This window comes from Schistocerca serialis, chromosome 7, assembly GCF_023864345.2.
Source record: "Schistocerca serialis cubense isolate TAMUIC-IGC-003099 chromosome 7, iqSchSeri2.2, whole genome shotgun sequence".
In the NCBI taxonomy this organism is placed as follows: domain Eukaryota; kingdom Metazoa; phylum Arthropoda; class Insecta; order Orthoptera; family Acrididae; genus Schistocerca; species Schistocerca serialis.
Window position 1 is genome coordinate 290123206 of NC_064644.1, and position 25063 is coordinate 290148268.

The following is a 25063-nucleotide window of genomic DNA, read 5'->3' on the forward strand; positions in this document are numbered from 1 at the left end:
CGGTGGGCAGAGAGGAGGGCACGGCCGTCGCAGGCAGAGAGGGAGGTGTGGCCGCGTCAAGGGGGCAGAGAGTAATTGAAAGGCATTCATTGTCTTCAATGTCTTCTTGAGCCTCTTTGAAATATTTATGCGACTCATAAACTCATCTTACTCATAGCAGATTCACCAAAACCTACAGTCAACATTTCAAATGCAGTGCTGCCCTTCATTCCATTTTTCAAGCAAAATTTAATGAAAATTCCTTGATCTATCTTTTTCAAAAGTAAAAATTTGCCCAATTATAACCTTTTCGACTGTCAACAATAAAATAAATATTCAAAACAGCTGAAAATAATGACGACGTTTGGTTTGTGGGGCGCTCAACTGCGCGGCCATTAGCACCCGTACAAAGTCCCAATTTTTTTCACACTCCAATCTAGCATTGTCACTAATGATGAAATGATGAGGACAACACAATCCCCAACCCTGCTGGGAATCGAACCTGGGACCCTGTGATCCAGTGGCAGCAACGCTATCCGCTAGACCATGAGCTGTGGACACAGCTGAAAATGCAAACATACATCAGGAACATGTACACCAACAAGAAAGCCTGCAAAATTAAAAAATTCCCTTTACTTTTCGATTGCACCTCTTTTACACACCCACCCAATCACACACACATTTTTATAATATAATAGCTCCAATTCCCCCCATTCCTTTTACACCTGACCACTATCTCTCTACACTTTCCATCTCCCTCATACACGTCTCCTACCTCTTCTTTCTCTGTCCATTTGCATCTCCTCCTCGCTCTGTCCACCCCCTTCCCTATCTATCTCAACCTGTCCCCAGCCACATTCACTGGCAAGTGTAACCCCAGCAATACAGTTCAATACAGGAAGCAATACTACTCCCACAAAACACCTGTCACATAGGGCAGGCTATGTATCAGTGGCTTGAAGATCATTTGCCCCTGATTTATAGGCTACCCTACAAAGTCAGTTGATTTGGCAGACACTGTTTCCACACATATTGTGCAGGGCAGCCTATATGCCAGGGGTTGGCAATAAAAATGTTTTTGCCTATATCTCTGCTCCTATTGGAGCTAGGGAGTTATAAACCCCATAGTGCTGATATTCTTGAGACCTGCTGTTCTCTCTACATGTCTCCTTCTCATCCTCCTTCCAGCTGTTGTCACATGAACCATATCATTCAACAAGCGAAATGCTGACTACCTCCACAGTGCTGGCGAGTGCTTAGAAACAATGTGGCTTGAGCATACAGTACAAGGGCCTCAACATGGTACACATGATCACAGCAAGTTCCAGTGGCAGCTGTCAGCTGTATCTGGCTCACAGATCACACCATTTGCTTAGGAAATCAACGGGAATTAAATTCCTTTAATAGCTTTATTCCTGGGCATGTAATAGTCATGCCGCTCTGCCTGTAGTATACATAAATAAAAGCTTCAATCTCCATGAACATGTTATAAGAGGAAAAAGAAACTTCCATGTCTAGTCATTAAGGACATCAGGTAATGAAAGCTTCCAAATAAGGCAATGCAAATTTACAACTGTCATCCACACAAGATACAATTATTTCATCATTCTCACTTTTTAGTGAAATCTCAATGTGCTTTTTCCTTTATCATTGTTTCTGTTCACCAGCACCATTTTTAGAACGTGTGATATACAAGACCTTATACAAGAAAGAACCAAATATTTACTGCAAGTAATTAAGATCGAACATTATACACTATGCTTGTATTAAATTAATAAGAAAATCTCAGAACCTAGAAAATGTGAAGGTGAGTAATAAAAAAATTGGATATAGTGAGACATGAACCAGCTACACATCACACACCATTCATTAACCTCCACTGGACTTCTGCAATAGACGAATCTGCCTTTTATGTTACTATCTTCTGAAGGCTTTAGCTGCAGATATGTTATTATCTGACATTTAATTATAACACATTGTGCCAAGAACAATGTTTTTTTTGACAGAACTTCAGGGTGCCTTTGCCCTGAAACCATACTTTCACAACACACAAGTCACAGTTAAAAAAATCTTTAACCACCAATTTGATGTTTGCACTCATTTTATTACAACAAATCTTGCCAATACACAATGGCTTCTTGAGAGACCCTCAATTTACTGGGGCTCTGAAATGGGATATATTTGAAGGAAATAGGTTATAATATAAAATCCAGCAAATATGGGCTTAAACTGAAAGCCAATACGGCATCTCCCTGATTCTGCACAGAAAAGAGATGGCTTGCATGAGAAGTACATTGAGATCTTCTATCTCATTGGTCTATGTTCAAATGCACATTCAGTATATCTGTCATGCTTGATATGGCTCTCCAAGCTTGGAAAGACTCCCCAATATTATTTTTCTATGCTGTGATGTCAGAAACTCAGCATACTCAATACTGACATTTGAATGCACAGTCCATGTGGCAATAGCTTCTCTCTGCCCATCACTTCCTCCCCTGCCTCTCTTTCTGCTCCTTCTCCTTCTCCCCCCTCTCTCTTCCCATCTCCTCCCCCCTCCCTCTATCTCTGCCCATCTTGTCCTCCAACCTAAATCTGGAGATGTTTGAATGATGCTGAATGCAGATGCTTTAGGAGAGATGAGAACATTGAAGTAGTGGGAGAGAGTGCAACCCAGCAAGGAGAATTTTAAATACTACTCTAGAAATCTGAACCTGAATTAATAAATTACGAGGGTCACTCCAAAAGCAATGCACGCTATTTTTGAAAAAATACAGTTTTCATTCTGCATATGTGAAAGTTTTACAGTGTGTAGATACATCCTTCCCATTTGTTTTCAAACTTACTTCAACCCGTTCCCATGAGTGGTGCCATCACAGCATGTCTTCAAGATGGCTGCTACACTTGACGTTTGTCAGTAGCAACATGCTGTCATAGAATTCCTGTGTTGTGAAAACGAGACAGTGGGAAACATCCACAAGAGGTTGAAAAAGGTGCATGGAGATGCTGCTGTCGATAGCAGTACAGTTAGTCGGTGGGCAAGCAGGTTACGTGATGAAAGCGGGCATGGCAATATTGAGGATTGTCCTTACAGCGGCAGGCCTCGTAAAGCACACACTGCAGACATGTGCAGAGAGTTAACGATTTGGTGACTGCCGACAGACGCATCACAGTGAATGAATTGTCATGCTTCGTTGGGATAAGGGAAGGAATTGTTTGCAGAATACTGAAAGCATTGGCGTTAAAAAAAGGTTTGTGCCAGGTGGGTTCCCAGGATGTCGACAGTGGCTCACAAAGAAACGAGGAAAATGGTATGCAGCGAACTTTTGGAACAGTACGAGAATGGTGGAGATGAATTTCTTGGAAGAATTGTGACAGGTGATGAAACATGGCTCCATCATTTTTCACCAGAGACGAAGAAGCAATCAATGGAGTGGAACCATGTAAATTCACCCAATAAAAAAAAAAAAAAAAAATCCAAAACCACACCTTCTGCTGGAAAAGTTATGGCTATGGTGTTTTTCGATTCCGAAGGACTATTGCTTGTGGACATCATGCCAAGTGGAACCACCATAAATTCTGATGCATATTTGATGACAATGAAGAAACTTCAAGCTCGACTGAGTCGTGTTTTACCACATCGGCAAAAGGAGGATGTTTTGCTGTTGCACGACAATGCCATGGAAGCGATAACAAAACTCGGATGGACAACACTGAAACTGCCACCTTATAGTCCTGACCTGGCTCCATGTGACTATCATCTCTTTGGGAAACTGAAAGACTCTTCGTGGAACAAGGTTTGAAGATGATGACTTCCTTGTGCACGCTGCCAAACAGTGGCTCCAACAGGTTGGTCCAGAATTTTACCGTGCGGGTATACAAGCGCTGGTTCCAAGATGGCGTAAGGCAGTTGAGAGGGATAGAAATTATGTGGAGAAATGAAAATATTGTTCCTAAAGGATGTATCTACACACTGTAAAACTTTCAAACGTGTAGAATAAAAGATGGATTTTAAAAAAATAGTGTGCATTTCTTTTGGAGTGACCCTCATAATTCTATTCTTATGGAACCTATGGGTGACACGATATAATTTCAATTTTGGCAACCTCAAGTTTGAGCAAAAGTGAAGGGGAAAGTTATATATTCAGAAAATCTGTGGCATTATTAAGATGGGGAAGGCAGTCACTATTGATAAAATCCAGTGAGAGTTTAAGTAAGCAGATAATAATTAAGACTGTAAATGAGCTTTACATCATTCTTGAAAAAATCCTAATATTGCAAAGAATCAAGGAGACTTTTACTATGTAGTATGATATTAACAGAGATTGTTGGAAGATGAAGTAAACTCATTACAAAAGGAATAAGTTTTAAGAAAGCTTTTTGTTGTTCTCAAACTCAAATATGGCAGAGTCGATGAGGAGGAATATGAGTTACCTTTTCTGTAAATGTTTAACACAAAAATGGAATTTATTATGAATTGTTGGTTGGTCAAAGAGAGGTGACAGATTTCTTGGAGGATTGCATAAAGGCAAGAAAGTGAATGAGAAAATGAAAGACAAATTATAAGAAGCGAAAGAAAGACTGAAAGGGTAAAGGTAACTATGATACATCATACAGTTGAAGCACTGAGTGGTACCAGGTACACAAACAAGACTCAACTCCTAATTAAACTTTCACACGAAGTCCTTTATTTGTCTGAATACTTAGCTATGAATTCAGTCTTATTATATTCTTATATGAATATGAATTCAGTCTTATTATATTCTTAGCCCCATCATGAACCACAGACCTTGCCGTTGGTGGGGAGGCTTACGTGCCTCAGCGATCCAGATAGCCGTACCGTAGGTGCAACCACAACGAAGGGGTATCTGTTGAAAGGCGAGACAAACGTGTGGTTCCTGAAGAGGGGCAGCAGCCTTTTCAGTAGTTGCAGGGGCAACAGTCTGGATGATTGACTGATCTGGCCTTGTAACAATAACCAAAACGGCCTTGCTGTGCTGGTACTGTGAATGGCTGAAAGCAAGGGGAAACTACAGCCGTAATTTTTCCCGAGGGCATACAGCTTTACTGTATGAATAAATAATGATGATGGCATCCTCTTGGGTAAAATATTCCGGAGGTAAAATAGTCCCCCATTCGGATCTCCGGGCGGAGACTACTCAAGAGGTCGTCGTTATCAGGAGAAAGAAAACTGGCGTTCTAGGGATTGGAGCGTGGAATGTAAGATCCCTTAATTGGGCAGTAGGTTAGAAAATTTAAAAAGGGAAATGGATAGGTTAAAGTTAGACATAGTGGGAATTAGCGAGGTTCGGTGGCAGGAGGAACAGGACTCCTGGTCAGGTGAATACAAGGTTATAAATACAAAATCAAATAGGGATAATACAGGAGTAGGTTTAATAATGAATAAAAAAATAGGAGTGCGGGTAAGCTACTACAAACAGCATAGTGAACGCATTATTGTGGGCAGGACAGACACGAAGCCCACGCCTACTACAGTAGTACAAGTTTATATGCCTACTAGCTCTGCAGATGATGAAGAAATTGAAGAAATGTATGATGAGTTAAAAGAAATTATTCAGATGGTGACGGGAGATGAAAATTTAATAGTCATCGGTGACTGGAATTCGATAGTAGGAAAAGGAAGAGAAGGAAACGTAGTAGGTGAATATAGATTGGGGGAAAGAAATGAAAGAGGAAGCCGCCTGGTAGAATTTTGCACAGAGCATAACTTAATCATAGGTAACACTTGGTTCAAGAATCACAAAAGAAGATTGTATACATGGAAGAAGCCTGGAGATACTGACAGGTTTCGGATAGATTATATAATGGTAAGACAGAGATTTAGGAACCAGGTTTTAAATTGTAAGACATTTCCAGGGGCAGATGTGGACTCTGACAACAATCTATTGGTTATGAACTGCAGATTAAAACTGAAGAAACTGCAAAAAGGTGGGAATTTAAGGAGGTGGGACTTGGATAAACTGAAAGAACCAGAGGTTGTACAGAGTTTCAGGGAGAGCATAAGGGAAAAATTGACAGGAATGGGGGGAAAGAAATACAGTAGAAGAAGAATGGGTAGCTCTGAGGGGTGAGGAAGTAGTGAAGGCAGCAGACGATCAAGTAGGTAAAAAGACGAGGGCTGGTAGAAATCCTTGGGTAACAGTAGAAATATTGAATTTAATTGATGAAAGAAGAAAATATAAAAATGTAGTAAATGAAGCAGGCAAAAAAGAATACAAACGTCTCAAAAATGAGATCATCAGGAAGCGCAAAATGGCTAAGCAGGCATGTCTAGAGGACAAATGTAAGGATGTAGAGGCTTATCTCACTAGGGGTAACATAGATACCACCTACTGGAAAATTAAAGAGACCTTTGGAGAAAAGAGAACCACTTGTATGAATATCAAGAGCTCAGATGGAAACCCAGTTCTAAGCAAAGAAGGGAAAGCAGAAAGGTGGAAGGAGTATACAGAGTGTCTATACAAGGGCGATGTACTTCAGGGCAATATTATGGAAATGGAAGAGGATGTAGGTGAAAATGAAATGGGAGATATGATACTGCATGAAGAATTTGACAGAGCACTGAAAGACCTAAGTCGTAACAAGGCCCCGGGAACAGACAACATTCCATTAGTACTACTGACTGCCTTGGGAGAGCCAATCCTGACAATACTCTACCGTCTGGTGAGCAAAATGTATGAGACAGGCGAAATACCCTCAGACTTCAGGAAGAATATAATAATTCCAATCCCAAAGAAAGCAGGTGTTGACAGATGTGAAAATTACCGAACTATCAGTTTAATAAGTCACTGCTGCAAAATACTAACACGAATTCTTTACAGACGAATGGAAAAACTGGTATAAGCCGACCTCGGGGAAGATCAGTTTGGATTCCGTAGAAATACTGGAACACGTGAGGCAATACTGACCTTACGACTTATCTTAGAAGCTAGATTAAGAAAAGGCAAACCTATGTTTACAGCATTTGTAGACTTAGAGAAAGCTTTTGACGATGCTGACTGGAAAACTCTCTTTCAAATTCTGAAGATGGCAGGAGTAAAATACAGGGAGTGAAAGGCTGTTTACAATTTGTACAGAAACCAGATGGCAGTTATAAGAGTCGAGGGACATGAAAGGGAAGCAGTGGTTGGGAAGGAAGTGAGACAGGGTTGTAGCCTCTCCCCAATGCTATTCAATCTGTATATTGAGCAAGCAGTAAAGGAAACAAAAGAAAAATTCGGAGTAGGTATTAAAATCTATGGAGAAGAAATAAAAGCTTTGAGGTTTGCCGATGACATTGTAATTCCGTCAGAGACAGCAAAGGACTTGGAAGAGCAGTTGAACGGAATGGATAGTGTCTTGAAAGGAGGATATAAGATGAACATCAACAAAAGCAAAACGAGGATAATGGAATGTAGTCTAATTAAGTCGGGTGATGCTGAGGGAATTAGATTAGGAAATGAGACACTTAAAGTAGTAAAGGAGTTTTGCTATTTGGGGAGCAAAATAACTGATGATGGTCGAAGTAGAGAGGATATAAAATGTAGACTGGCAATGGCAAGGAAAGCGTTTCTGAAGAAGATAAATTTGTTAAGATTCAAGAGTCAGGAAGTCGTTTCTGAAAGTATTTGTATGGAGTGTAGCCATGTATGGAAGTGAAACATGGACAATAGATAGTTTGGACAAGAAGAGAATAGAAGCTTCCAAAATGTAGTGCTACAGAAGAATGCTGAAGATTAGATGGGTAGATCATGTAACTAATGAGGAGGTATTGAATAGAATTGGGAAGAAGCGGAGTCTGTGGCACAACTTGACTAGAAGAAGGGATCGGTTGGTAGGACATGTTCTGAGGCATCAAGGGATCACCAATTTAGTATCGGAGGGCAGCATGGAGGGTAAAAATCATAGAGGGAGACCTAGAGATGAATACACTAAGCAGATTCACAAGGATGTAGGCTGTAGTACATACTGGGAGATGAAGCAGCTTACACAGGATAGAGTAGCATGGAGAGCTGCATCAAACCAGTCTCAGGACTGAAGACCACAACAACAACAACAACAACAACACCATATTCTTAGCAACAGCCTCTGCCTTAACTATACAAAGCTTACCTACATTTTGCTCTTCCTTTGTATACCCTTGTCAGTCTCAGATTTCAGAATTCATTTACCCACCCAGTTATAGGAGGGGTCCTACAGTTTAGAGTGGTCTCCAAACCATGGTTCCTATTTAGAATTTTGCATGTTAAAAAATTATTGCTGTAGATAAAAAAAATCAGTAAGTGACAGAAAATATCCTAGGACCAACAGATGCTGAATCGTGGACAACTGGTTTTGCAGCCTGACACTTATTAACCAACCCAATGAATTATCATTATTTTGCACTGCTATGTACGATTCACCAATTAATTTACAGGTGCATGGCAAGTTAAGTAAATGTTGTTACCAGCTATTTCATTCCATCTACAAATTCTTGCCTGGTCTTTTCGTCTGACTTTTCATCAGTAGCTTTTATATGTTCCCTTTTTTACTGCTTGAATTTGTTTCTTCTCTCTTCCCTTCTTCAACTCTCTTTTCCTAACCTTCCTCTCATTTCTGTACTCTTTATATGGATATCTTTTCCCCATTGTGTTCTCCCATCATGCAGAATACATGTGTAGATGGTAATTGTAATGCTTTGTCCAACATAGTCACCCTGTTGCTACAGAGTAGTATGGAAGCACATTCTGTCAATCATTATCTACGCTTCTGAGAAATAATACATTCATTTTAAGGCAAAAGTATTTTGTTCTACTCATGCACATCATTTAACCCTGACAATATCAGTTTTAAAGTAAGTGATAGTCTTGCATCACACACCTAAATAACTGCTGACTTAAAAAATGTGGTTCTCCATGAAAATGGTAGAGTGAAATTTATGCTCTTCTAATATCATAAATTATAAGGAAAATAGTTCCATTGATTATTTTGAATTCCATTTCATGTATTTGAAAAATGTGTGTTTTTTCTTGCCCTTACCTGTGACAACCCCCCAGGTTCTGGTGGTAGTGACGGATATGGTGGTGGCAGTTTCAGAAAATCAGTTCCATCTGCTGGCATTCCAAGTTGCTGGGATCGTCTATGCAAACCTTCCAGCATTTCACGAAGGCTTTTACTCACAAATGCAGCTGGCTCTCCATCTGTTGCCATGACATCTACCTAAAAATCAGACACCAATATAAATGACTGCCTCAACTCAGGATTGCATTACATGAAAAATGAAAAAGTATATCACAGTAATCACAAAGGATAAGCAGAGTGGCTACCCATTTCCAGTTCCAAACAAATTTATACTATAGTGACCATCATGAAAATAGGTAGTTCAATGTCATACCCACTGTGTGCCATCTTCAGATACAAATCGTTGTGATCTGTCCATTTCACAGCTGTGTTGCCACATACACACTGTAGCAATGAAGGTTAGCACTAACTTACGTTCAGCAGTCCCACATGATATTGTGTTTTCAAGTGCGATTTCAGTTTTCCAAGGAAACATGCACTGACTCGTGTTTTGTAGTGAGCATAAACAAGAGCAAAAGTCTGTTTGTATTGCTATACCAATCAGCTTGCATAAACAGTGACAAAGACGTTTGAAAACAAACTCAAACTATCGTATCAAATGTACTGAAGTTTTTACACTGATCTGCCCAATGGTGTAAAAGCCAGGAGTAATACAAATCTTATGGTATTTCCAAATTGGCTGTATGCCATATTAACACTGCAGTGACATCAGCAGAAACTCCCGACATGAGGAAGTGTTTTCATTCTTTGAGAAAAGGTTACAAATGAGAACAGAAATCTATGGACATTGACAATTTTAACAAAAAGTTGGTGCCTAAAATTGTGCTTGGTTGTGACGACACAGGAGGGTATCCAATGATTAGAAAAATACAGGGTAAAATTAATTATTCTGGCTAAGAGACACCTGTCTGGCATCTTCTCACTCATATGTTGTTGGTTCAGAAAGTTTAATGAGAGACAAGAATTTTTAATGGCATTCTGAGACACTGCATCAGCAAGAGCTAAGTTTTGTGAAAAATGCAATTGTTGCATGCTAAGGACAATAGTCTTGTAGTATACTTAGGTAAAATTTAGGTTACACAAAACCATATGAATAAATATGTCTTGTTTGGGTTTAACAGAAGTAATGGCCTGAAAGTTCCTGCAGTTGCTTTTGTGTTGTGTGTGTTGGTGTTTTGGGTGATGGTGCAGAGATGAACAGCAGTAAATAAAATTTTTATGGGGAGGTAGGATACCAGGAGACATTGCATTCATTGGTGATAACACAATAATGATGTCTCAAATGTTACTAAAATTAATGTTACAGTCCTCTACACAACTTTCTCACTGGATGTTTCTATAAGGTTCAACACAATGCAAATTCACCAGTGATGACTGTTTCGTTATACAAAAAAACAGTTTCACAGCTCTTATGGTATTTTATTTTTTATGTCAGAATACTTTTATGTTTTCAAGACAAAGTAAGTATCACATGCATCTATAAACTTTGAGATTGTTCATATACTTTTTCCTAGAGGTTGAACTAAAAATAAAATTTCTTGTAATATTAGCTTTTATTTATTTATTTTTTTGTCATGGCTGGCAAGAATTTTCTTTTGTAAGGTACTCTATCACATTCTAGACTAAAAACAGAAACATTTAATATTATTTTGGAATTTTTACTAACATTTGAAATTATCTTTAACTGGAAATTCTGTAAGATGGTGAGATGACCTCACGATTATGATGTCATGTGACTAGGGCCTACCGGCGGGTAGACCGTTTGCTGGGTGCAAGTCTTTCAATTTGATGACACTTCAGCGACTTGCGCGATGATGGGGATGAAAGCATGATGATTAGGACACCACAACACCCAGTTCCAGAGTGGAGAAAATCTCTGACCCAGTGGTGAATCAAACCCAGGCCCTTAGGATTGACATTCTGTCACACTGCCCACTCAGCTACCGGGGGCGGACAGATGACCTTCATCTGCCTATTTTCATGATGGTCACTATAGTGGCTAGTAATTTACTTTCTCTAAAAGCTCTGGTCTCAAACACTTAAATTTGAACACTTAATTTGTTTCATTAATTCTGTGCTGTGCCAGCATTAAACCTTGTGACAGTTTCAGCAACTACGTGTCACGAAGCTCAACTTACTAACCTGGGGTTTAAAAATTTCAAGTGGATACATCAACAGTTAAAATTAAATGCTTCCAATTTCTTCCCACCGTGAATCTTTTTGGGTCTTTTAGAGTGATTCAGTTTTACAAAAATAGCTTCAGTCCTGATTCAGGGTGCAGTTCAACTATATGACATTTCTCACTGTGTAAGTATTCAAATTGATCTTCATCACGAATTTGTTAGTCTAAGCATCTCAAGAGTAATTAATACATCTGTGTTTTTATTTATCAATTAAAATAATCAATTTTTGAAAATATAATGTAATTGAAAGGTAAAAAATCTAGTCACCAAGTGGTGGCAGGGCAACAGAAATCTAAAAGTATTTAAATATGCAAGCTTTCGGAACCAGTGGCTCCTTCTTCTGATAGTGTTTTCATTTGATTTTCCTCCATATTTACTGCTAATGTATTACTGGCTTTTAATAAACTGACCATTGATGAACAGTCTCACACATATTATTTATGTGCCAGGAACACTTTTTTTTCATAGTAATTCCTAAGTAATACTGCGAAGAGAACAAAGCCTTGCTCATTTCTACTTATTTATTCCTAAATTTTTCCATTCCTCCCTCCACCATGTGAAGCTCCTATATAATTTATAAAATTATTAAAATGACCTCAAGGTACATTTCCCAATAATGCGAAAACTGATATGTTCTGGAACTTGGTGCTCACAGATTTGGCGGAAAGTGCATTACCCAGAACCAGGAAGAATCATAATAACTCTTGCTAGCTGTTAAATTTAACATAAAGTTAAATTGTGCACAGATAGTCATGTGTACTGCTGCACCCAAAGGAACATCAACATACAGGCACTTGTGACCAAGAACAAGTGTGCAACAGTGGCAATTACTGTTTGTGACTTTCCTCGGTGTGGTATCACGTAACAGTTACAGTTGATGAATGGCTCCACATTAATAAGATGTTGAAAGGAGGTTCACTGTTAGACTGTACAGAGACTGAAAGGAGTTACATTACTAGATTGTGCAAGGGTGACCAAGATATGAAAGGGGTCACTCTGCAACAATGGACTGGAAGTTCTGGTTTTGTTAGAACATTTTTAAGTTTATCTGCGTAGATGCTTTGTATTTATCAGCTTAAACCTGCATTTGCTGTGGTTTATGGCTTACAGGGGGAGGGGGCTGCAGCACACACAACAAATAGTTACTGCAAGTACATAATCGCACAGAGCATCCAGTGGCCACGTGCATTAGCTATTTTAGTATGGCTTGAACAGCATATTTTCTAGTAGTGTAGAACACAATCATACATAATAAGAGTGTCACAGTAATGCCTTTGCACCACAGCTACTTTTCTATTGTCCACTAGATAGTTTAAATTATGACGTATACAGCTTGCTGTATTAGGCAATGCAGTCCCTGTGGCTGACTTATGAAAATTAAGTTTTAATAATGTCAATACCAGTCACAAAGCAAGAACCACTTTACACTATGCATTACAAGCCTTAGCTCCTTGCCTGATACCATTCATAACACATATTACATTATAATACTTAGCTAAACTTAAATTATGTAACATCAGGAAATATGACATTCTGCACTTTGTTGCTGATGTATTGGTTCTGGTATTTACCAATGGTATGTTGTTTAATGAACAAAAGTGTAAAAATAACTGTCTATTGGAAACTTCATAAAATTTTACGAGGGTGGGTTGAAAAATCCTTGGAAACTTTTCTATTTTTCAATGTAGTCTCCTTGTAGATTAATCCACTTGGTCCAACGATGTTCCAGTGCCTTGATTCGTCTCGAAAATGTGTTTCCTCCAGGCCTGCAAAATAGTTGTCAACTCCGGCTATCAGTTCTTTGTTTGAAGTGAATCTTCGTCCGCCAAGAAAAATTTTCAGTTTTGGCAAGAGATGGCAGCCTGATGGAGTCATATCAAGTGAATAAGGTGGGTGTGGCAATAATTCATACCTTAGTTCATGTAATTGTGCCATGGTGACGGCACATGTGTTTGGGTGCGCATTGTCTTGATAGAAGATGACTTTCTACCTTTCTAACCTTGGCCTTTTTTCGCGTATCTTTCGTTGCAATTTGTCCAGGAGGTTAGCATAGTATTCTCCAGTAATTGTTTGCCCAGTGGGGAAATAATCTACAAACAGAATTCCCTTTGCATCCCAGAACACTGATGCCATGACCTTTCCCGCCGAAGGAATTGTCTTTGCTTTCTTCGGTGGCAGAGAATCAGCATGCTTCCACTACTTTGACTGTTGTTTTGTCTCTGGGGTATAGTAGTGCACCCAAGTTTCATCTGTGATCACAAACCAGTGCAAAAAATCTTGTTCGTTTCTCCTAAAATGGGCCAAACATTTTTCTGATATGTCCATCCTCACACGTTTTTGATCCAGTGTCAAGAGTCACGGCACCCATCTTGCATACAATTTTTTCATTTCACGCACTTTCAATCGGTGATCCTCCATGACCATTTTGTACACTTTTGCAATGATTTCTGGAATAGTGACACGTCTTGGCCGACCACTGCGTGGATCATCATCTAAGCTCTCCCGACCAAATTTAAATTCATTTGTCCACTTGACAACAGTTGAATATGAAGGAGCAAAGTCCCCCAGTGTTTTTTGGAAATTGGCATTGATGTCCTTTGCTTTCATACCTTTCTTTACAAAGTACTTAATCATTGCTCGAATCTCGATTTTTTCCATCTTCACAAAGCACTATGTGGGAACAACAACAGAGCCATGTCACTGCCACAGCTCTCTTCTTCCAAGAGCACTGATGTGGCACATGTTTACAGGCAACAGGCCAATGAATATCTCGTGAACAACTCTTTGCGCTAGAGCTGACCTCTCTTGGTGATTCCGAGAACTTTTCAAACCACCCTCGTATTTGGTTGCTATTACTTTTGTATTGTTCTTTTCATTTCCCACTTTTGATGTGGCTTACTGGTGTTTAAAGTCCTTGAGTTCTCAACAGAGAGGTACATTTTAAAACAGATGCTTTAATATTGTAAGTTTGGTGACAACACTTCACATTTTTGTTTGATGGTATGATTTACTACAATAACCAGTCTAACAACAACAGATACAGCACACTATGGGTTCGGACAATGGGAACAATTCCCTGTCACTCTGAGGCATTTACATTAATCACTGGAAATTTTCTGTAATTGTTAAAGACATATTTAAAATGGGGAAATAATAAAAGATGAAAGCTGTACTACAATGACATTGTTTGGCTATGTGCTGGAATCATAAGCTTATACATAAAGGAATTATTAATAAAATTAAATAAGAATGAAAATTAGTGAAGCAGAAACATCATGAAACTGGAAATCAATTCTATACTACTTCATAACTACAGTAGCATACTAGCAAGCCAAATTAACGTGGAGAATCTTTGACAACTACATGCAAATACACGATTTTTAGTTGTTCTGTGGTTTATTATGCACAATTCATTTTTCTAATTAGTATAATAATGTCTGCTTGTGTTTTAAATTAAAATTTCAGAGTTTAATATATAGTAATAGTAAAAAACATGAATCTGAGTAATTTAGTACTTGAACTAAATTAAAGTGACTAGAAAAGTAAAAATTATCTAAAAATAAAATTCATTGCTTTACTTTGAATTAAAAGAAATTACCTTATTCTACCAAGTATTGTGTTTCATCATACTAGTCATCTGCTGTCACATGTAATGAATTGAAAAGATAACAAAATCATCATTTTGGCTACTGTTACACAACACAGTTCTGGCTCTAGGATGTGAAATAATCAGATAATCAGAAGCAGATCACAAAAAAATGCTACCACATGCAAAAGTACAATTATCTTCTGATAAGTTGTCTTCTTGCATACACATACCACAATATAGCTCTCACACAATCTCTCAGTTCATGGTGTTATTGTCTCTCCTGAGTTTCCTTCTTTAACACTGGCTCCCTTCTTGAAACTCCAAATAATTCTAAACAGATCAAAACCCAAAAAACTTCAATAATTGACAGACTTTACATATCTCATTTCCTGTACTATTTCTTCTCTCTCTCTCTCTCTCTCTCTCTCTCTCTCTCTCTCTCTCACACACACACACACACACACACACACACACACACTCACACACACACACACACACAAATACTTTTATCATTTTGTTACTGTTACAGTATTTATTCTTCATTAATATATTGAATGAACTTTTCTCATTTTGTTACTGTTACAATCTTCATTCTTCCAGGAAAATCCATTAATATACTGAATGAATGAGGTATTTGTGCTCTTTCTACATGAAGAATGATGAACAACTGTTTTTAGATGGTGCCACGAAATTTTTGGCAAACTGCCTGACGTCAATAACTTGCAGCCATGATATTTTGGGACAGACTGGCGAAAGTACAATGAGCTCTCCCATTTAAAACCACATCTGTGCATGCTTAGTGATATCAGATCAATCATCGTCACATGGTAAAATTGCAGAATGATGCTGGTACTGCAAAAGCACTGTGTTTTCCATATTAGGATTTGATGCATTATCTAACCGGAAACTAAATCTGAAATTTTAAGTATGGCAAAAATTTTTGTCTCTAGGTGTTTGGGATAAAATAACATTGTTGTTATTTTTTCCAAAAGTATAATAATATAAAAGCAATTTGAATCAACAAAATTCTGAGATTGGGTCATCAGAACTTCTTTAGGAACAGTTCTCTCTCTCACACACGCACGCACGCACACACACACACGCACACACACACACACACACACACACACACACACACAGAGAGAGAGAGAGAGAGAGAGAGAAATGTCAAATATTTAACAAAAATTAGAAAAGCTGTTAATTTGACAGAATTCAAATATAAGCAGTATACTGGAGAAACCAGGAACTGGATAGAATGAAATTTTCACTCTACGGCAGACTGTGCACTGATATGGAAGGTAGGAGACAAGGTACTGGCGGAATTAAAGCTACGAGGACGGGGCGTGAGATGTGCTTGGGTAGCTTAGTTGGTAGAGCATTTGCCCGCGAAAGACAAAGGTCCCGAGTTGGAGTCTCGGTCCAGCACACAGTTTTAATCTGCCAGGAACTTTCAGGAAGTGGATGTTAAACCCCTAAGGTAATTACGTAAGAATTGTTCATAATCCAAAGTGCATCTGTCTAAACTTGCAACGACTGTTAGAAATTAATGTATATACAAACTGCCAAAGCTTGTGTATAATTTGCTTTGTTGGTAGTTTTACTCTACAAGTGAGAGTGTCTTCAGATTTTTATTACCTTGGCCATATGGTGAAAGTTCCGACCTATGCTCAGTGCCATTGTCAAACACAGAGTCTAAAACATTCTGCGGGAATTCATCTGACACTGTCTGTTTTTAAGAACCAGCAGAAGAATTTTTCACGATAATTTGAACACTATGTCCAATTTTTTGACACAATTTGAATTAGCCACAATTGTGAAACTGACATGCAGTAATATATCAAACAAGGCAGAACAGGTTAAAGATGAAATAATGAGTATTATGTTGCAGCCCAAAGTACTGTACACTTCTGTGAATCTGTTGAGTTCGCTTGACACTCACTCATGGACATGTGATAGCTTTTCTATCTTTCAAGTGAACATGATAAGTTAGCTTCTCTAACTTGTAATATTCACTTGAAGATTGGAAATAGCATTGTGCCATCTTTATTGGCTGTAATCAGAACATACATTGAACAATAATTAATAATGTTGACAGGATGGCAGATGAAAATCTTTTGTCCATTGTATTTAGACAGAGTCCCATTACTATGTGACTGTAGAGAGACAATTAAGTAAGTGAACAATTTTTGGTTTGGTTAAGTCTTATTTCAACAAGACAAAATTCAGATATCTGAAATATCTAGTCAACCAAAATTTGAAACTTCTAAGTATTATATAACTATAGTTACACACACACACACACACACACACACACACACACACACACACACACACACACACACACACAAATATGTCTAAACTGTTCATAAAACCCAACAGGAGAATACGACGAAGCTCTCTTCAATATGAAGGCTGGTTTGAACCTGGCAGTGTTTTAATAAGCATGATACTGGTGGAGATAGTATTCCTGAAATGACAACTAGCCAGTTATAGGAGTATCTATAGTTTAACATGGGCTTTGAACCACAGCACAACTTGGCATTTTTTACATAAGCAAATCAGTGCCAAAAGTGAAACAAGTGATAAGTGAAAAATCCTCAGAATGATTGAGGATTGAACCTTGGACCTCTGGACTTGTAGTCTGACACTTACCAACTAAGACACACAACCACACATTGGCAGGTTAAGTTAACCAAATCCACCTGACTTTCTTCAAACCACAAAGCAATTATGTTCTCATTACCTGTATACTTTAGATAATGCAGTTGATATTGCAGAACAATTTTATTTTGTATTACGGCTATCAGTATCATTATCTTAAATATTCAAGCCATCGCTGTTATGATGATGATTTTGTGTGCATGTTGTTGTTGTTGTGGTCTTCAGTCCTGAGACTGGTTTGATGCAGCTCTCCATGCTACTCTATCCTGTGCAAGCTTCTTCAACACCCAGTACCTACTGCAACCTACATCCTTCTGAATCTGTTTAGTGTATTCATCTCTTGGTCTCCCTCAACGATTTTTACCCTCCACGCTGCCCTCCAATACTAAATTGGTGATCCCTTGATGCCTCAGAACATGTCCTACCAAGTGCTATGAATTATGAACTTGTGATTTACATCACTGCTAGTCTTAATGGAACATTGACTACTAAATGCATGCTTATCAGGTAAGTAGGGGAATGGACTTTATTCAACTTAATCAAGAACTATGTCACATTAATTTATATTGTGGCTCAGATGAACATACCACCGAGAACTATTACTGTTTGGTTTATGGCCGAATAGGCAATTTTTATTTATTGTTACAGAAGTTAACTGTATTCTGTAAACATCGTTGATCCTAAGTGACAATTATAACATTGGCAATGAAATGGTCACAGTTTTGGGTAACCAAACACTACTAAGGATGTCCGATTTCTCGATCTTTGGCAGAAATATGTAAACTGTCATCACAACTTGATCAAGTACCTAACTAGTTCACCTCTGCAACAGTCACAGCCACTGCCAGCCAGTCCAGTATTTCAGCCATTTAATGACGCTCAAGAAGAATGGGAAGTTTATCAAAAGTGTTAAATCTTCAAATTTAACACATATATTTCGGACAACACAACAACACATATAAGTCACTGAGTAAGTGGACCTGTGAACAAGTCGGCATTCGATTAAACACTGAGTCTCAATCTAGCGGCCGCTGCTCGGCTGGCCGCTTAGGTGGCGCAGCTGCTGCGTGGCTGGCAGACAGCGCCGCACGTAGAGGACGTGCGTAATTGCGCGGCGGCACTTTGAATAATCGGCGAGTCACAACACTTTTCCCCCCTTTGAAATGGTTGCACTGGTCTTGATGGAGGTGTCCTGGAGATGGCTAACGTCCATAGGCGTTGTTTGACTTGCCGTAAAGTCTCGAGGAGGCGGCTTCCCGTACGGACGGAAGTGTCCCCGATGATAACGGGTCGAGATGACAGGAGACGTAGGGGTCGAATCTGCTGGGGCCCCATGCACCAATCTGCCCGTTGCGGCAAGTCCAGTTGATATGCCAGGAGACATGGGCAATGTGTCGGCGTCCGTTGGAGGAGGAGGCGAGTAGATGTACTCTGACAGAGGATGGTCCTCCGGTTCCTGCATGGGCACGTCTCCTGGTGGCATCCGTTCTGGTGCTGGCATCACGATGACGGTGAGAGGGCTGCGTTGTGAGTATTGAGAGATGCCAAGATCCCGAGCATCAGGTAGAGCCAAAGGTGGTGTGGCGGCATTCGGAACAGGCGTTGCTGGCACCCGAGGCTGAAGCTGGTCCGAATGACGCACTGCAACACCTGTGTCCGTCTGGATTTCATACAGGCGTCTGCCACGGTGTCGTAAGATGCGGCCCGGGCTCCATTTTGGCCGCCTGCCATATCCCCGTACCCAGACGAGGTCGTCGGTGGTGAACCGGCCAAGTGAAGGCACCCGCGGCCGTGAGATGGGGGGCTGCAGAAGATGAAGTAGCGTGCGGGGCTGTCGGCCATGTAAGAGCTCAGCCGGGCTGTGATCGCCCATGGGGGTGAAACGGTAAGACGGCAGGAACTGAAGAAGCGCATCATCAGCAGCAGAAGAAGTCAGAAGTTTCCGCATCTGAGCCTTAAATGTGCGGACCAGTCGTTCAGCCTCACCGTTGGATTGTGGATGGAACGGCGGGGCCGTGACATGCCTAACGCCGTGACGAGCACAAAAATCCGCAAAGTCGGAAGAGGCAAATTGCGGACCATTATCAGTAACAAGAGTAGAGGGGAGGCCTTCCAAAGAAAAAATGCGGGCGAGAGCACTGGTGGTTGCCACGGTGGTAAGTGACGTGCAACGGACAATGATAGGAAAGTTAGAGTAGGTGTCAATTACGAGGAGCCAATAAGTACCTAAAAAGGGTCCCGCAAAGTCAGCATGAATGCGCTCCCAGGGCTTCTCAGGCGAAGGCCACGGTGACAAAGATGACTTCGGGGCAGCGGCCTGTGACGCACAAGGGCCGCAGGCAGCGACCATGTGTGCGATTTCAGAGTCGATGCCAGGCCAGTACACATGACGGCGCGCCAGAGATTTTGTGCGAGACACACCCCAGTGCCCCTGGTGAAGGAGGCGCAAGACCGAAGCATGCAAAGACGCAGGTACCACAACACGCGGCGAAGCATTGTCAGTGGAGAGGAGGATAACACCATCCCTAGCCGTGAGGCGGTAGCGCAAAGTGTAGTAATTCCGCAACGGATCAGAAGTCTTAGCGGACGAGCGATCTGGCCAACCCTTCTGAATACAGCGTAAAACTCGGGAGAGGGTAGGGTCAGAACCCGTAGCAGCCGCCAGCCTGTCCCCAGTGATGGGGAACCCGTCCACAACCCGCTGCTCGGCAATATCCAGATGGAAACACAAAAGTTCGTCCCGATCGAATGCCTGATCAGGACCCATGGGAAGGCAAGACAAAGCATCAGCATTCGCATGTTGAGCTGTTGGCCGGAAATGAATCTCATAATTGAAACGGGACAAGTAAAGAGCCCAACGCTGGAGGCGGTGGGCAGCCTTGTCGGGAAGTGACGTTGATGGATGAAACAAGGAAACAAGTGGTTTGTGATCCGTAACAAGATGAAATTTTGAGCCATAGAGAAAAACACCAAACTTATGAAGAGCATAAATGATGGCCAAAGCTTCTTTCTCAATTTGAGAATATTTTTGTTGGGCATCCGTGAGCGTTTAGGAGGCATAAGCGATGGGTTGTTCCGAACCGTCAGAAAAACGGTGCGCAAGGACTGCACCGACCCCATATTGAGAGGCGTCTGTGACAAGAACAAGATGTTGGCCAGGTCGATAAGTAGCCAGGCACGGGGCCTGTTTCAGCATAGTCTTTGATTTCCGGAAAGCCGCGTCGCATGACGCGGACCAGTGAAAAGGCACGTTTTTATGCAACAGGTGATGCAACGGCTGAGCCACCGACGCCGCAGATGGTAAAAACTTGTGATAGTATGCTATTTTCCCCGAGAAGGTCTGCAGTTCCTTAACAGATGTAGGGCGAGGAAGGGCATCGATCGCAGCAACAGTGTGTTGAAGCGGACGAATACCATCCCGAGAGAGTTGAAACCCCAAGTACGTGATAGATGCCTGAAAAAATTGTGATTTCTGAAGATTACACTTAAGACCGGCAGTCTGTAAGACATTAAAAAGTGTGTGGAGATTTTGAAGATGTTCTTCAGTGGTGGAGCCAGTGACAACTATGTCGTCCATGTAATTGATACACCCCGGGACAGGGAGCAATAATTGTTCCAAGAATCGCTGAAAAAGAGCAGGGGCACTAGCAACCCCGAATGGCAAGTGTTGGTATTGACAGAGGCCTAAAGGCGTGTTAAGGACCAGAAACTGCTGGGAAGCAGCGTCGAGAGGAAGTTGACGATAAGCTTCCGACAGGTCAATTTTAGAAAAATACTGTCCTCCAGCGAGTTTAGTGAACAGTTCTTCAGGACGGGGCATAGGGTAAGTGTCGATGAGGCATTGAGCATTTACAGTGGCTTTGAAATCGCCACAGAGACGAATATCACCATTGGGCTTAGCAACTACAACGACAGGAGAGGACCACTCACTGGAAGTGACAGGAAGCAAGACCCCTGAAGCAGTGAGACGATCCAACTCCTGTTTTACCCGATCACGAAGGGCCACAGGAATGGGCCGAGCCCGAAAAAACTTAGGCCGAGCAGTAGGTTTGAGCGTGATATGAGCTTCAAAGTCGTTTGCACGGCCTAACCCAGGAGAAAAAAGGGACGAAAATGTCGTCGACAAGGAATCCAGTTGAGCATAAGGAATAGCGTCAGAGACAATACTGACAGAGTCATCTATGGAGAACCCAAAAACGCGAAAGGCATCGAAACCAAAAAGATTTTCTGCGTTGCTCTGGTCAACCACAAATATGGGAACAGTGCCAACGACGGATTTGTAAGATACCTCAGCATTAAACTGTCCCAAGAGAGAAATCTTCTGTTTATTGTACGTCCGTAATTCCCGAGTGACAGGGGACAGGAGTGGAGAACCCAGCTGAAGATACGTCTGAGAATTAATTGTAGTGGCAGCAGAACCGGTATCCACTTGCATGCAAACATCTCGACCAAGGATTTGGACAGTGAGGAATAACTTCCCTGAAAGGGAAGAAGTGCAATTGACAGACAACACAGAATCAGAATCATCGTCATGTTCATGAACATCGTGTATGCGGTCGGATTTACAAACAGAAGCCACATGACCTTTCTTTTTGCAATTGTGACACACAGCCCAACGTTGGGGACAATCCTCGCGTGAATGTTTCGTAAAACACCGCGGACATGAAGGAAGTTGCCGGGGAGTTTGCTGCAGTTTCTTAGTGGGTTGTTTACGGCTAGGCCGAGGCTGCGCGTGGGAGCGTACTGCGGCCACGTCAGCCGGCGGGGACGCGCCGCACGCGTCGTCAACAGTGCACAGAGGTTGTATTTCCCGGACGTCTCCCCACGCTTCTAATTGCGCCCCAGCGGCGCGAGAAATTTCAAAAGACTGCGCAATGGAGAGAACTTCATCTAGAGTCGGATTCGCCAACTGAAGGGCACGTTGCCGAACTTCTTTGTCGAGCGCCGACCAGATAATAGCATCCCGTACCATGGAATCGGCATAGGATTCTTTGTGAACGTCAGTAACAAATTGACACTTTCGACTGAGGCCGTGAAGTTCAGCAGCCCAAGCGCGATAGGACTGATTTGGTTGTTTTTGAGAACGATAAAAGGCAACACGAGAGGCTACCACATGCGTTTGCTTTTGAAAATAGACAGATAGAAGGGAGCACATTTCAGCAAAGGACAAAGACGCAGGATCCTTCAAAGGAGCCAATTGCGACAACAACCGATACATTTGAGGTGAAATCCAGGAAAGGAACAGAGACTTACATGGTTGTTCGTCCGTGACATGAAATGCCAAGAAGTGCTGTCGAAGACGTTTTTCATAATCAGACCAGTCTTCCGTCGTCTCGTCGTAAGGTGGAAAAGGGGGTACAGCCGACGACGAGAAATGCCCCGCATTTGACACTGCGACAAAATCGCGAATCGCTGCTGTTAGAAGCGTTTGCTGTTCAAGGAGATTTTGCAAGAGCTGCTCGACAGTAGCCATGGAACCCTGTGAGTCAACGGCAATTCTTAAATCTTCAAATTTAACACATATATTTCGGACAACACAACAACACATATAAGTCACTGAGTAAGTGGACCTGTGAACAAGTCAGCATTTGATTAAACACTGAGTCTCAGTCTAGCGGCCGCTGCTCGGCTGGCCGCTTAGGTGGCGCAGATGCTGCATGGCTGACAGACAGTGCCGTACGTAGAGGACGTGCGTAATTGCGCGGCGGCACTTTGAATAATCGGCGAGTCACAACAAAAAGCACTTTGCACTGCATTTTCAGGCATGTGAGATTAAACCTCCCGATCACCAACAGCCCTGTTTGGTCTCTAAGAGTCCTCAGTTATATTACTTGGTTCAGAATTTAGCCCCTTGTCTAATCTGTAGGTGTTACAGTTGTCTGATGTATTATCTTTATTATCTGCAGATTTTTCCAACAAAATACATGTAGTACTGGAAAGGCTACAATTCTTACAACATCGCAAATCACGTGCTGTAAGTTATGCATCTTAGACTGTGGATTTACATGTGAGGGTGGTAAATCACATGTGGATGTAGTGATTCGCTTACCCACTAAATAAGAATATTAAGGATATCCACACACAGGCTTTATGACAGGCTAACTCCTTCCTGGTTGATTTGCACGTGTATTTGAAATTTTGGATGTAGCACAAGAAACTTTTTCCAGTGGACTTCCACATTCCACATCTGGCACAAAGTCATAACAACACAGTGCATTGGGTTTCCATAAACAGGAACTCAAGATGCTCGAACGGTCCTTACTATGAGAAACTATGATCTCAACCATAAGTGGGAGCAAAAGTGGCCAAAGACATTGCTAGCTAGGGCATAAACATCTATGGCAAGCTAAGACAGACTCACAAGCAACAACATCGGCAAGCCCCTGCACATAAGCCATACTGACTGGATATGCCAACTGCTATCACAGCTGACCAACAGGCTACCCTATGGAAGCTGAAAGCTCACACACTAACACACAAACAAACCGCCAATGCTACCCTACACTAATAATCCAATATATGACCTATTGGACACTAACAGATGATGAACCCAACTGTTACAGGTACGCTGATGCTGATTGAGAAGCCAACACCTGTATCCAACTGCAGATGCCGAGTAACACTGCTTCACAATAGCAAAGGTATCTGCCTGCATGTTACCCACTACTAACAAAATCTACCTCTGCATGACCTGTCTAAGGCAGTAAGAAAACGGCTACTGCTCTTACAATGTGACCCAACTATTGCAGAGGTTTTTTCCCCCGCACCCTTGCCTTGGCACTGTTTTTTCCTGTGCCCTTCAAACTGATACTCTTTGTTCAACTTCTGACCCAATCTATCTTCAGGTGAGTGCGTATTAATGATTAATCATAAGCAGACTTACGTAAACATCGCATTACCCACATCCTGTGAGACCTCACTTAGTGAAAACTAACCAATATGCAGAGATGGCAGTGGACCTTTTGTGTTGGCCATCACGCTGGTGTGGGCGTGGAGGAACTCCACCCTGTTTGGGTTTCCGTAACAAGCTCTAAAGTGGTAAACAAGTTCAGCGATGACCACTTAGCAGTGTTCTCGTCAATCTTGTGCTTGTACCTAGTGCCATTTGCAGTGCTACATTTTTGCTTCTCAGTTGATCAGACTGGTTTTCCTTGTATCACAAATGGAGATGTCCACATAATGGATATGAGTGTTGTAAGTGTTTAACAGAGGTCACATCACAGAAGTTTGCTGTAGCACAGCAGGCACCAGGCAGTGACACCAACCCATTAAAATTGATGATAAATATTTCAGGTCAGGATCAGGTTCTGGTACCATGTAGAACTTTGTTATATGCAGCAGTGCAAGATATTCCAGCAACTTTTCTTTTAAATACCTCTGTCTCAGTCTGAGTTACAGATTAGTATAAAAATTTTAGTATGGGCACTCCCCCACTCAGTGAATTACAATCAAAGTTGTGGGTGTATGGCCACCATGAGGCGTCCCTTCTAGGGCATATGCAACTGACAGTCAATTATCACTAGTTGTCCCAGACATCGCCATTTCTGGTTGTGGCAGATCTGTCAGTCGAGAATATATATAATGCTGCCACACA

At 41.3% G+C, this 25063-nt stretch overlaps 1 protein-coding gene across 4 annotated transcripts in view; it reads right to left on the reverse strand.

Moving 5' to 3' along the window:
* Nucleotides 1-25063, reverse strand: part of LOC126412622 (uncharacterized) — a 160383-nt gene that overhangs the window by 14699 nt on the left and 120621 nt on the right. For 3 of the 4 annotated variants that reach the window (XR_007575324.1, XM_050082295.1, XM_050082294.1), the window contains exon 9: nucleotides 8995-9174. Coding sequence is in view for 2 of the 4 variants with exons in the window: in XM_050082295.1 (XP_049938252.1) it covers nucleotides 8995-9174 (180 nt within the window). In the remaining 2 variants the exon portion in view is untranslated. Of the gene's footprint in view, nucleotides 1-8994; nucleotides 9175-15038; nucleotides 15139-25063 lie in introns of those variants that run through there. The other variant, XR_007575325.1, reaches the window with a different exon arrangement.